At 39.7% G+C, this 13182-nt stretch overlaps 1 protein-coding gene across 1 annotated transcript in view; it reads left to right on the forward strand.

Moving 5' to 3' along the window:
• Positions 1 to 13182, forward strand: part of klhl5 (kelch-like family member 5) — a 157280-nt gene that overhangs the window by 97720 nt on the left and 46378 nt on the right. Inside the window, exons 6-7 of the mRNA XM_061977040.1 lie at positions 2043 to 2179; positions 9198 to 9394. Of these exons, the coding sequence (XP_061833024.1) occupies positions 2043 to 2179; positions 9198 to 9394 (334 nt within the window). The remainder of the gene's footprint in view (positions 1 to 2042; positions 2180 to 9197; positions 9395 to 13182) is intronic.

A 13182-nucleotide genomic window follows, 5' to 3' on the forward strand; every position in this document is an offset into this window, starting at 1 on the left:
GATCCACTATGGACTGGACTCTCACTATTATGTTAGATCCACTATGGACTGGACTCCCACTATTATGTTAGATACACTATGGACTGGACTCTCACAATATTATGTTAGATCCACTATGGACTGGACTCTCACTATTATGTTAGATCCACTATGGACTGCACTCTCACTATCATGTTAGATCCACTATGGACTGGACTCCCACTATTATGTTAGATCCACTATGGACTGGACTCTCACAATATTATGTTAGGTCCACTATGGACTGGACTCTCACTATTATGTTAGATCCACTATGGACTGGACTCTCACACTATTATGTTAGATCCACTATGGACTGGACTCTCACTATTATGTTAGATCCACTATGGACTGGACTCTCACTATTATGTTAGACCCACTATAGACTGGACTCTCACTATTATGTTAGATCCACTATGGACTGGACTCCCACTATTTTGTTAGATCCACTATGGACTGGACTCTCACAATAATATGTTAGATCCACTATGGACTGGACTCTCACTATTATGTTAGATCCACTATGGACTGGACTCCCACTATTATGTTAGATCCACTATGGACTGGACTCTCACAATATTATGTTAGATCCACTATGGACTGGACTCCCACTATTATGTTGGATCCACTATGGACTGGTATGTTAGATCCACTATGAACTGGACTCTCACTATTATGTTAGATCCACTATGGACTGGACTCTCATTATTATGTTAGATCCACTATGGACTGGACTCCCACTATTATGTTAGATCCACTATGGACTGGACTCTCACTATTATGTTAGATCCACTATGGACTGGACTCTCATTATTATGTTAGATCCACTATGGACTGGACTCCCACTATTATGTTGGATCCACTATGGACTGGACTCTCACAATATTATGTTATATCCACTATGGACTGGACTCTCACTATTATGTTAGATCCACTATGGACTGGACTCTCACACTATTATGTTAGATCCACTATGGACTGGACTCTCACTATTATGTTAGATCTACTATGGACTGGACTCTCACAATATTATGTTAGATCCACTATGGACTGGACTCTCACAATATTATGCTAGATCCACTATGGACTGGACTCTCACTATTATGTTAGATCCACTATGGACTGGACTCCCACTATTATGTTAGATCCACTATGGACTGGACTCTCACAATATTATGTTAGATCCACCATGGACTGGACTCTCACAATATTATGTTAGATCCACTATGGACTGGACTCTCACTATTATGTTAGATCCACTTTGGACTGGACTCTCACACTATTATTTTAGATCCACTATGGACTGGACTCTCACTATTATGTTAGATCCACTATGGACTGGACTCTCACTATTATGTTGGATCCACTATGGACGGGACTCCCACTATTATGTTAGATCCACTATGGACTGGACGGACTCTCACTATTATGTTAGATACACTGTGGACTGGACTCTCACTATTATGTTAGATCCACTATGGACTGGACTCTCACTATTATGTTAGATCCACTATGGACTGGACTCTCACAATATTATGTTAGATCCACTATGGACTGGACTCTCACTATTATGTTAGATCCACTATGGACTGGACTCTCACTATTATGTTAGATCCACTATGGACTGGACTCTCACTATTATGTTAGATCCACTATGGACTGGACTTTCACAATATTATACTAGACCCACTCGACGTCCATTGCATCCGGTCTCCCCTAGAGGGGAGGGTTACCCACATCTGCAGTCCTCTCCAAGGTTTCTCATAGTCATTCACATTGACATCCCACTGGGTTGTGAGTTTTTCCTTGCCCTTATGTGGGCTCCGAACCGAGGATCTCGTTGTGGCTTGTGCAGCCCTTGGAGACACTTGTGATTTAGGGCTATATAAATAAACATTGATTGATTGATTGATTGATTGATTGCGAATGCATCTGAAGTTTTTCTGTGTGTTTGTGATCGTCTTTTATTATAAAGTAGGTTCAATTCATCAACAAGACTTTAAGAAACCTCTCACTTCTCACAGGCTGGTACTCTCATCTGTGTCGGACTACTTCGCGGCCATGTTCACCAGCGATGTGCGGGAAGCCAAGCAGGACGAGGTGAAGATAGAGGGCGTCGACCCCGATGCATTGTGGGTCCTGGTTCAATATGCGTACACAGGTATGAACGCTTCAATCCAGTTTGATTCAAATGGAGAATGCGTTTTTAGACGGAAATGACCGCAGCGATTGAGGTTGTGGTAAGCGATGTTCGATAATGATCAGGGATCAACATTTTGTCCTCCGACCAGAGACGATATTTTGGCATCAAAGCTAATCCAATTTCAAGTCTCGATCCAACACTTTGACAAAAGATCATAGGACTGAAAATTGGGGACGGCATGTCATGGTTGGGAGAGTGGCCGTGCCAGCAACCTGAGGGTTCCTGGTTCAATCCCCACCTTCTACCAACTTAGTCACGTCCGTTGTGTCCTTGAGCAAGACACTTCACCCTTGATTGATTGATTGAGACTTTTATTAGTAGATTGCACAGTGAAGTACATATTCCGTACAATTGACCACTAAATGGTAACATCCCAATACGTTTTTCAACTTGTTTAAATCGGGGTCCACGTTAATCAATTCATGATGGGTTGTGGTTAGGGCCTTGCATGGCAGCTCCCGCCATCAGTGTGTGAATGGGTGAATGTGGAAATAGTGTCAAAGCGCTTTGAGTACCTTGAAGGTAGAAAAGCGCTATACAAGTATAACCCAAAATCTTTTATAGCGGCTATGAAAACAATTTTTTCTTCAAGTAAAAAAACAATTCGCAAGTATAACAACAATTTTCTTCAACTACAACAACAATTTGCAAGTATAAAAACAATTTTGTCAAATTTAAAAAAAAAAGATTCACAATTATAAAAACTAATTTTCTGCATGTAAAAAAAAAGATTAACAAGTATAACAACAATTTTCTTTAATTATAAAAAATGTTAAGTCTAAAAACAATTTTGTTAAATTAAAAAAACGATTCACAAGTATAAAAACTAATTTTCTGCAAGTAAAAAAAACGATTAACAAGTATAACAACAATTTTCTTTAATTATAACATTTTTTAAGTATAAAAACTATTTTGTTAAATTAAAAAAACGATTCAAAAGTATGAAAACTAATTTTCTGAATGTAAAAAAAAAACCATTCGCAAGTATTATTAAAACATTTTTTTTGTGAAAAAACAATTCACAAGTAAAACAATTTTCTTCAAGTAAAAGAACGATTCACAAGTATAAAAACTATTTTCTTCAAGCAAAAGGACGATTTGCAGGTATAAAAACAACTTTGTTCAATAAAAAACAATGATCAAGTATACAAACTAATTTGTAAAAAAACGGTTCTAATGTATCTAAAATATTTTGTTTAATTAAAAAAAACTATCCAGCGCCTCCCGCGACCCCAAAAGGGAATAAGCGGTAGGAAATGGATGTATGGATATTCACATACAAGTATTAAAACAATTTTCTTCAAGTTAAACTTTTGCCAGTATTATTCCAACTTGCGCGACTCACACACTTGCACTCAGAGCACCTGTAATTCACACTTTACAAGGACAGGTAGGTAGTTAGGTCTTTATTGTCATTGCACAAATACAACAAAACTTTGTTTTCAGCACAAACATGTTCAAGATTAGACAAAATTAGGTAGTAGGGGTGTGGGAAAAAATTGATTCGAATTCGAATCGCGATTCTCACGTTGTGCGATTCAGAATCGATTCTCATTTAAAAAAATGTTTTTTAAATTTTTTTTAATTTTATTTTAATTTTTTAATAAATCAATCCAAAAAAACAATACCATAACAATGCAATCCAATTCCAGAAATAACAGTATTTGTTTAATTTTATTTTTGGTTCTCAGAAGTTCTCAGAAATATAAAGGCAGCTAGCCTAAGCCTACCAGTTGTATTCTATTGATGTTACAGTTAAGGCTGAAACGACGCGTCGACATAGTCGACGTCATCGGTTACGTAAATACGTCGACGCCGTTTTTATGCGTCGATGCGTCGCATATTTACGTCACACTGCCGTCATGGCGGAGCGCAAGCAGATGATGCGAGCGGTGCGAGCGAGGGAAAAAAAGCACGCCAAAAGTCTTCAAAAGTGTGGGAGTATTTCAATAAACGGCCTAATAATGTTGTAGCGGCGAACAGCTGTCTCGTCAGCTGACGCGCGAGCTCGCAACCGTGGCTGCTTAGCAACCAGCCAAACCCCACTTAATAAAATTATATTTTATCTTAGAGCACATCCGCATCCCTATTCACCTAGGCAACCCCAGGAAATGTATATAATTCGGCATTATTTCGGCCAGTCGGCTTATATGATCAGAGCCGATCAGTTTACGTTCACGCGCAGGTATAACGCGGCGCGCTCCCGTCTCATCTGCTGGTGCGCGAGCCCAGTAATTAGACAGCTTTGTCAAATCAAGGAGTACAAAAGACGCCAGCGCAGAGTGGAAAAAGGTTTAGTTCATTACAGATAACACAGTTGTGCCAAAAGTATGTAAGATTTATCTCTTTGTGGGTGTGGCGCACCTGTTGCGCTGGTGAGATTAGGGGGGGGGTTGTGTGCATGTAGCGTGCTTAGTCTGGAGGCTAAATACACACAGTCACAGTGTGTTATGTAACTGTTGTTTAGTGTTGATATTCTTTGCTTAGTTTGATAAATGTTGGAGCAGTTTGCTTCATCAGGAGGGTGAAGTCGCTCAACTTAAAGTGTTGGATTTAACTGTGTTGGATCATTGGCTGCTGGTGAGGGCATAGAAAAAGGGGCATTTTTCTACCAGTAGACAGCGTTTAAGATTGAGTGTTTCACTGCTAAATTAATAATATATTTATATTTAATATGGATTTTAAATATGTATCTAAATAGGTGGTTAATTGGTTAGGTATTTATGTATTTGCATATTGGGTTTTCTGCTGCATTTATCTATTCTGTTTCTGGGTTTAAATGTATTTTATATGTATCTTGGTGCATTTATGTTGAGACAATTTATTTAAAATCTGTTTTAACTTAAAGGGAAAAGATGTGTCCATTTTCTTGCACTTGTTTAATGGTTAAGAGTTTGATAGCCTAATTAATAATTGTAAATTATGGGATTGATAATTGATTGATTTTTTACAGCATGTTAATCTTGTGGTGTTTTGTCCTTAAAGGTTTTTCACCTACTAAAGAAGCTAAAGGCTACTAAAGGCTACTAAAGGCTACTAAAGACAGCTAATGACAGCTAAAGAAACTAAAGTCTACTAACACTGCTAATGACTGCTAAAAAGACTAATGAAGAAAAAAGAAGCTGTTTCTTCGTTGGAAAAACTGTTGCAAACTAAAGGAAAATAAAAGGAAAAAGTAACTACGGTCTGGTCTTTTGAGTGAAATCCAGAAGCCACATTCAGCATTGGTACATCCCTTCAAGTGTGGGATAAGCACAGCGAAAAAAGCAAAACACTTGACAGTTGTTGTATGCACACTGTGTCGAGCGGAAATGGCCTATCATAGCAGCACAACGGCTATGAACGAACATTTGAAAAGAAAACACCCGACAGCGTTCTTGCCATCACCATCAACTAGTCAATCGTCCGCGTGAGTATACGTTGTCATCATTACACAAAAACATGAATGTGTCATTTGTATATGCGTTGTAAATTCATAAACTAAAACAGTGTTTCGCTCTGAGAGGTGCGTTTGGCGTGCCTGTTCAGTGTTTACAAAGACGCGCTCCTCTTTAACGCTAACGTTAATTAGTTGTGCAAATACCTTTTACAACATTAACAGTTACATATACTATGTACAAACGAACAATTAACTTTCACTTTAATCATACTATCATTGTTGTGATATTAAGCAAAATAAGCAATACTTTTACTTTTGTTGAAATGTTTACACTGTTACAGAATATTTCGTTTTGCACTTTTTTGTATTGGATGTTATCTTTATTTTTGCACATTTTAAAGCAAAATAAGCAATACTTTTACTTTAGAAATGCTTATACGATTGCAGAATATTAAGATTTGCACTGGCTGTTTACTTTTATATTTGCACATTAAAAAGCAAATAAGCTACTTTTAATTGTGTTAAATGTTAAAAGTTTTAAATGTTTACACTGTTACAGAATATTTTGTCATGTTGTTGTCAATGTTGACTGAGTGGCCATACTTTTTTTTTTTGTAAATAAAAGTCATGCCTTTTGAAAAAACTGGCCTACATTTATTTTTTCATCTTCATTTTAAATTAAAAAAATAATCGGTAAAAAGAAAAATAATCTATAGATTAATCGAAAAAAATAATCTATAGATTAACCGATTAATCGAAAAAATAATCTATAGATTAATCGATAGAAAAATAATCGTTAGCTGCAGCCTTAGTTACAGTCACAGGAGTTGTATTACTGTATTTTATTGTTCTGGTAACTGAGTGAGTAGTAACTGAGTGTCAAATTAAGTCAGATGTTAAAACGTTTTGTTCTAGTTAAAATTTGTGCAAGCATGAATAAATAAGACAACATATTGTTGTCTTGGATTTACATTTGTGTGTTTATATTTTTGCAATCAGTTGATAAAACATTATCCTTTACAATTATAAAAGCTTTTTACAAAAATCTACTACTCTGCTTGCATGTCAGCAGACTGGGGTAGATCCTGCTGAAATCCTATGTATTAGAGATGCGCGGATAGGCAATTATTTCATCCGCAACCGCATCAGAAAGTCGTCAACCATCCGCCATCCACCCGATGTAACATTTGATCAGAACCGCACCCGCCCGCCATCCGCCCGCACCCGCCCGTTGTTATATATCTAATATAGACGATGCAAGGCATTAGTGAGGTTATAAAGCTTTTGCCTGTTAAAGAAAGGAGACTGATCCAATGCAGCACAGACATTCGCGTGCCACGCTGTCACGACCCAGACGCACACCAGTGCGCAATCATATGGGAGCCGCGCTGAGCGCACCTCCAAGCGCGTCTCGCTGCCGGCGACGGCCGGGTATGGGCCCAACGCTCCAGCGCCATCCATTTTCAGGGCTAGTTGATTCGGCAGGTGGGTTGTTACACACTCCTTAGCGGGTTCCGACGTCCATGGCCACCGTCCTGCTGTCTATATCAACCAGGGTGAGCCCCACCCCTTTCGTGAGCGCACTGCGCGCGGAGTGACCCCTGTTACGCGCCCCCGGCAACAGGGGTGGCGGGCAGGTAAGCTGCGCGGCCGGAGCGACCCCTGTTACGAGCCCCCGGCCACGGGGATGGCGGGCAGGTAAGCTGCTTACCTGCTGCGCGTGACGCCGGCCGCGGCGAAGGCGGACGAGGCGGGGTGTCGGTGCGGTGGGCGCGGTGGTGACCCTGGACGTGCGTCGGGCCCTTCTCGCGGATCGCCTCAGCTACGGCTCCCGGTGGGGCCCTCTCGGGGGAAGGGGCCTCGATCCCGGACCCCGTCGAGGCGTCGGGGGCCTTCTCCGCTCCGTAAAAGTGTCCATCTCTTTTTCTTTTTTTTCTTCTGTTGTGGCATATGCAGCAGGTGCCTGCTCGTTTTTCGTATGTGGGTAACAACATTTAACTATGTATATATATTTCCGAATTGGTTTAACTGCCATCCGCCTGAATCTATTTAAAATCTTTTTTTTTTTTATTTCAACCGCCCGACCCGACCCGACCCGCGGATAAAATCTAATTTTTTAAAATTTCATCCGCCCGATCCGCGGATAATCCGCGGACTCCGCGGTTGTGCCCGCAAACCGCGCAACTCTACTATGTATTGAATGAATAGAGAATCCTTTTGAATCGGGAAAATATCGTTTTTGAATCGAGAATCCTTTTGAATCTGGAAAATATCATTTTTGAATCGAGAACCGTGTTGAATCGAAAAAAATAGATTTTGAATTGAATCGTGACCCCAAGAATCGATATTGAATGGAATCGTGGAACACCCAAAGATTCACAGCCCTATTAGGTAGTCCTGCTTAGTCAATTGAAGGTTGTCGAAGCTTCTGTTATTTGCGCATGGTGCCGTCCGCCAAAAATAGGAAAGAAGAAGAAGCCGGATGGGGAGTAAAATGGAGGACAGCACAGAGGGGAAACTTATTCACAAAATTCACAATATTTCAAGATGTATTTTTTTTTGACTCTTTAAGAATGGTTCAAAATAATCTGTTTACTCAAACAATGCAAGTATTTTTTTTTTTTTATATTATGATTACATTGATAGTAATTAGGGATGTCCGATAATATCGGACTGCCGATATTATCGGCCGATAAATGCTTTAAAATGTAATATCGGAAATTATCGGTATCGGAATCAAAATAATCGGTATCGGTTTCAAAAAGTAAAATGTATGACTTTTTAAAACGCCGCTGTGTACACGGACGTAGGGAGAAGTACAGAGCGCCAATAAACCTGAAAAGGCACTGCCTTTGCGTGCCGGCCCAGTCACATAATATCTACGGCTTTTCACACACTCAACAGCCATACAGGTCACACTGAGGGTGGCCGTATAAACAAATTTAACACTGTTACAAATATGCGCCACACTGTGAACCCACACCAAACAAGAATGACAAACACATTTCGGGAGAACATCCGCACCGTAACACAACATAAACACAACAGAACAAATACCCAGAACCCCTTACAGCACTAACTCTTCCGGGACGCTACAATATACACCCCGCGCTAAATTAGGCATAATAATGTGTTAATTCCACGACTGTATATATCGATATCGGTAATTAAGAGTTGGACAATATTGGAATATCGGCAAAAAAGCCATTATCGGACATCTCTAATTGATAGTAATATGAACATGGACAAAAACCCGCCACAATAAATCGATTTAACCATCGCTTTCACTCTAAATTTGGGGTGAGTCACTTTGGTTTGCCTTTTTAGAAACAAACATGAACCTACAGTTAACATTTTTGTGATTTTTCTGATTTTGTTGATATTATACAAAAGGAAAAACACATGTTTATAGCATAATATTTGTTCTTAATAATGTGTCAAAGTACAATTATTATTTGGAACATGCAGTTGTATGAGTTGCCTTACAGCGTTAGATCATTCTTGACATTTTAAAAGCACTTTATAAAATATTGTTAACGTTTTTTTTGGGTTTTTTTTTACCCTGCGTTCCTTTTCCCACACCTGTATGTCCTGCAGGTCGTCTGGAGTTGAGGGAGGACACCATTGAGTATCTGCTGTCAGCCTCTTGTCTGCTGCAGTTGTCCTCTGTGGTCCAGGCCTGCAGTTCCTTCCTGGTGAAGCAGCTCCATCCTTCCAACTGCTTGGGCATCCACTCCTACGCTGACGCTCAGGGCTGCCATGACCTGCAGAGGGCCGCTCACAACTACACCATGGTGGGTGTCTTCCAGGGTAACCAATAAGGGCGTCATGGTACTCCTGATCAACCATTTTTTAGTACTGTTTTTGGCGTATGAAGTTCCCACGCGGAAGTACAAAACTCAAAACCAGTGAAGTTGGCACGTTGTGTAAATGGTAAATAAAAACAGAATACAATGATTTGCAAATACTTTTCAACTTATATTCAATTGAATAGACTACAAAGACAACATATTTAATGTTCAAACTGAGAAACGTATTTTTTTTTGTGCAAATAATCATTAACTTAGAATTTAATGGCAGCAACACATTGCAAAAAAGTTGTCACAGGATCATGTTCACCACTGTGTTACATGGCCTTTCCTTTTAACAACACTCAGTAAACGTTTGGGAACTGAGGAGACACATTTTTGAAGCTTTTCAGGTGGAATTCTTTCCCATTCTTGCTTGATGTACAGCTTAAGTTGTTCAACAGTCCGGGGGTCTCCGTTGTGGTATTTTAGGCTTCATAATGCGCCACACTTTTTCAATGGGAGACAGGTCTGGACTACAGGCAGGTCAGTCTAGTACCCGCACTCTTTTACTATGAAGCCACGTTGATGTAACACGTGTAGAGATGTCCGATAATGGCTTTTTTGCCGATATTCCGCTATTGTCCAACTCTTAATTACCGATTCCGATATCAACCGATACATACTGTACAGTCGTGGAATTAACACATTATTATGCCTAATTTTGTTGTGATGCCTCGCTGGATGCATTAAAAAATGTAACTTTACCATGAGTCGATTTAAGTGGACCCCGACTTAAACAAGTTGAAAAACGTATTCAGGTGTTCCCATTTAGTGGTCAATTTGTTATGATCCGCTGCCCGGATCATATTTCTGTTTGGGTTTTCGGGTCACGTGTGTTTTCTGTTAGTCTTGGACTCATTTTGTTCCTGTCTGTGCACCTTTGAGTTGGTTACCATAGTTACATATTAATTCCACCTGCCGCTTGTGTTTCTGACGCTCACCTGTTGTAATCACTGACATTATTTAAGCCTGCCTTTTCCAGTCAGTCAGCCTGGTTTCTTTATTTGTGTCACGCGACTGCTAAGTAAGTTTTTGCTTGTCTCCTAGCCCCTGCTAAATGTCATAGTCGTTGCTAAGTTGTAGCCTTAGCTTCCGGTGCGCTCGGCACCTTTCTCAGTCGGTTTGTTTTCTGTTTTGTACCTGTTTTGTGTTGTTTTATTATTAAATCATGTGTTACCTGCAAGTCCTGTCCGGATTCGTCCCTTGCATCTTGGGAGAACAAAACCCCGCATCATCATGCGCCCCGAACGTGACACAATTGTACGGAATATGTACCGTACTGTGCGATCTACTAATACAAGTTTCAATCAATCAATCAAAAACAAGGTTTTCCAAAATAAGAGAACAACTTCAACTCAAGTTATGGAAAAAAAGTGCCAACATGGCACTGCCATATTTATTATTGAAGTCACAAAGTGCATTATTTTTTTTAACATGCCTCAAAACAGCAGCTTGGAATGTGGGACATGCTCTCCCTGAGATAATCCTGATACCCACTACAACTATGGGAAATACCATACTTTGACTTTCACAAAGTGCATTATTTTTTATTTTTTTTAAACATGCCTCAAAACAACAGCTCCAAAAACAATGAAGGCACACAGCTTCAGTCTAGAGTATACTAGAGCAGTGGTTCTCAAATGGGGGACGCGTACCCCTGGTGGTACTTGAAGGTATGCCAAGGAGTATGTGAGATATTTTAAAAATATTCTAAAAATAGCAACAATTCAAAAATCCTTTATAAATATATTTATTGAATAATACTTCAACAAAATATGAATGTAAGTTCATAAACTGAACATCAAATCAAGCAGGCTATTCCATTCATTACAATGCAACAATGCAATATTCAGTGTTGACAGCTAGATTTTTTGTGGACATGTTCCATAAATATTGATGTTAAAGATTTATTTTTTTGTGAAGAAATGTTTAGAATTGAGTTCATGAATCCAGATGGATCTCTATTACAATCCCCAAAGAGGGCACTTTAAGTTGATGATTACTTCTATGTGTAGAAATCTTTATTTATAATTGAATCACTTGTTTATTTTTCAACAAGTTTTTAGTTATTTTTATATATTTTTTTCCAAATAGTTCAAGAAAGACCACTACAAATGAGCAATATTTTGCACTGTTATACAATTTAATAAATCAGAAACTGATGACATAGTGCTGTATTTTACTTCATCTTTTTTTTCCAACCAAAAATGCTTTGCTCTGATTAGGGGGTACTTGAATTAAAAACAATTTCACAGGGGGTACATCACTGAAAAAAGGTCGAGAACCACTGTACTAGAGCATACTTGCCAACCTTGAGACCTCCGAATTTGGGAGATGGGGGATTGAGGTGGGTGGGGTTGAGGTTGGGGGGGCGGGGTGTATATTGTAGCGTCCCGGAAGACTTAGTGCTGCAAGGGGGTTCTGGGTATTTGTTCTGTTGTGTTTATCTTGTGTTACGGTGCGGATGTTCTTGTCATGTCTGTGTGATCATGTTTTGTTTGGTTTTTGGACTCTTCGTGCACTCTTGTTTGTTTTGTTTCCATGACAACCCATTAGTTTTCACCTGTCCTCATGTCACGCACCTGATTCATTTGGACTCACACACCTGTCAATAATCATGTTCAAGACTATTTAAGCCGATAGTTGCCAGGAAGTCAGCCTGGCGACATTAACTCTGTTTGACTTCTGCTACCCATGTTAGCCATGCTACCATAGTTCCATGCCAAGTGAGTTTTGTCTATAATCTTGTCACAGTAAGTGTTTATTTGTTTCATGTTCATAGTTTTTTGCCCAAGTTCTAGTTTTTGTTTCATTAGTCAAGTTTGTTCTCCGCCTTTGTGCGCGCCTTTAGTTTTGTACCTTTTGTTAGTGTTGAAATAAAATCATGTCTTTACCTGCACGTCTTGTCCACTTCAACCTTCCTTGCAACTCGGGAAAACGAACAGCCCATAGACCACGTCATGACAGTTCTCCCGAAATGTGTTTGTCATTCTGGTTTGGTGTGGGTTCACAGTGTGGCGCATATTTGTAACAGTGTTAAAGTTGTTTATACGGCCACCCTCAGTGTGACCTGTATGGCTGTTGACCAAGTATGGCTTGCATTCACTTGTGTGTGTGTGTGTGAAAAGCCGTAGATATTATGTGATTGGGCCGGCACGCAAAGGCAGCGCCTTTAAGGCACGCCCCCAATATTGTTGTCTGGGTGGAAATCGGGAGAAATTCGGGACAATGGTTGCCCCGGGAGATTTTCGGGAGGGGCACTGAAATTCGGGAGTCTCCCGGGAAAATCGGGAGGGTTGGCAAGTATGACTGGGAGACGCAACTGCTCTGTACTTCTCCCTACGTCCGTGTACCACTCCGTACAGCGACGTTTTAAAAAGTCATACATTTTACTTTTTGAAACCGATACCGATAATTTCAGATATTACATTTTAAAGCATTTATCGGCCGATAATATCGTCAGTCCGATATTATCGGACATCTCTGGTTGTATTGTACCTTTTTTAATTCAGTAATTTTACTACTATACTTTACTTTGCCTGTCCACATTTTTAAACATCAACTAAAGGCGCTCCCCCCACAGACTTAATTGTTAACTCTACTGTATTTTAACGTTGTCACGTTTACCGATTCGCTATCCTCTCATTGCATTTCATTGAATGTTGTTGATTTTAAGTAGGGATGTCCGATAATGGCTTTTTGCCGATATCCGATATTCCGATATTGTCCAA

The sequence above is a fragment of the Nerophis lumbriciformis genome, linkage group LG16, assembly GCF_033978685.3.
Source record: "Nerophis lumbriciformis linkage group LG16, RoL_Nlum_v2.1, whole genome shotgun sequence".
NCBI lineage: Eukaryota > Metazoa > Chordata > Actinopteri > Syngnathiformes > Syngnathidae > Nerophis > Nerophis lumbriciformis.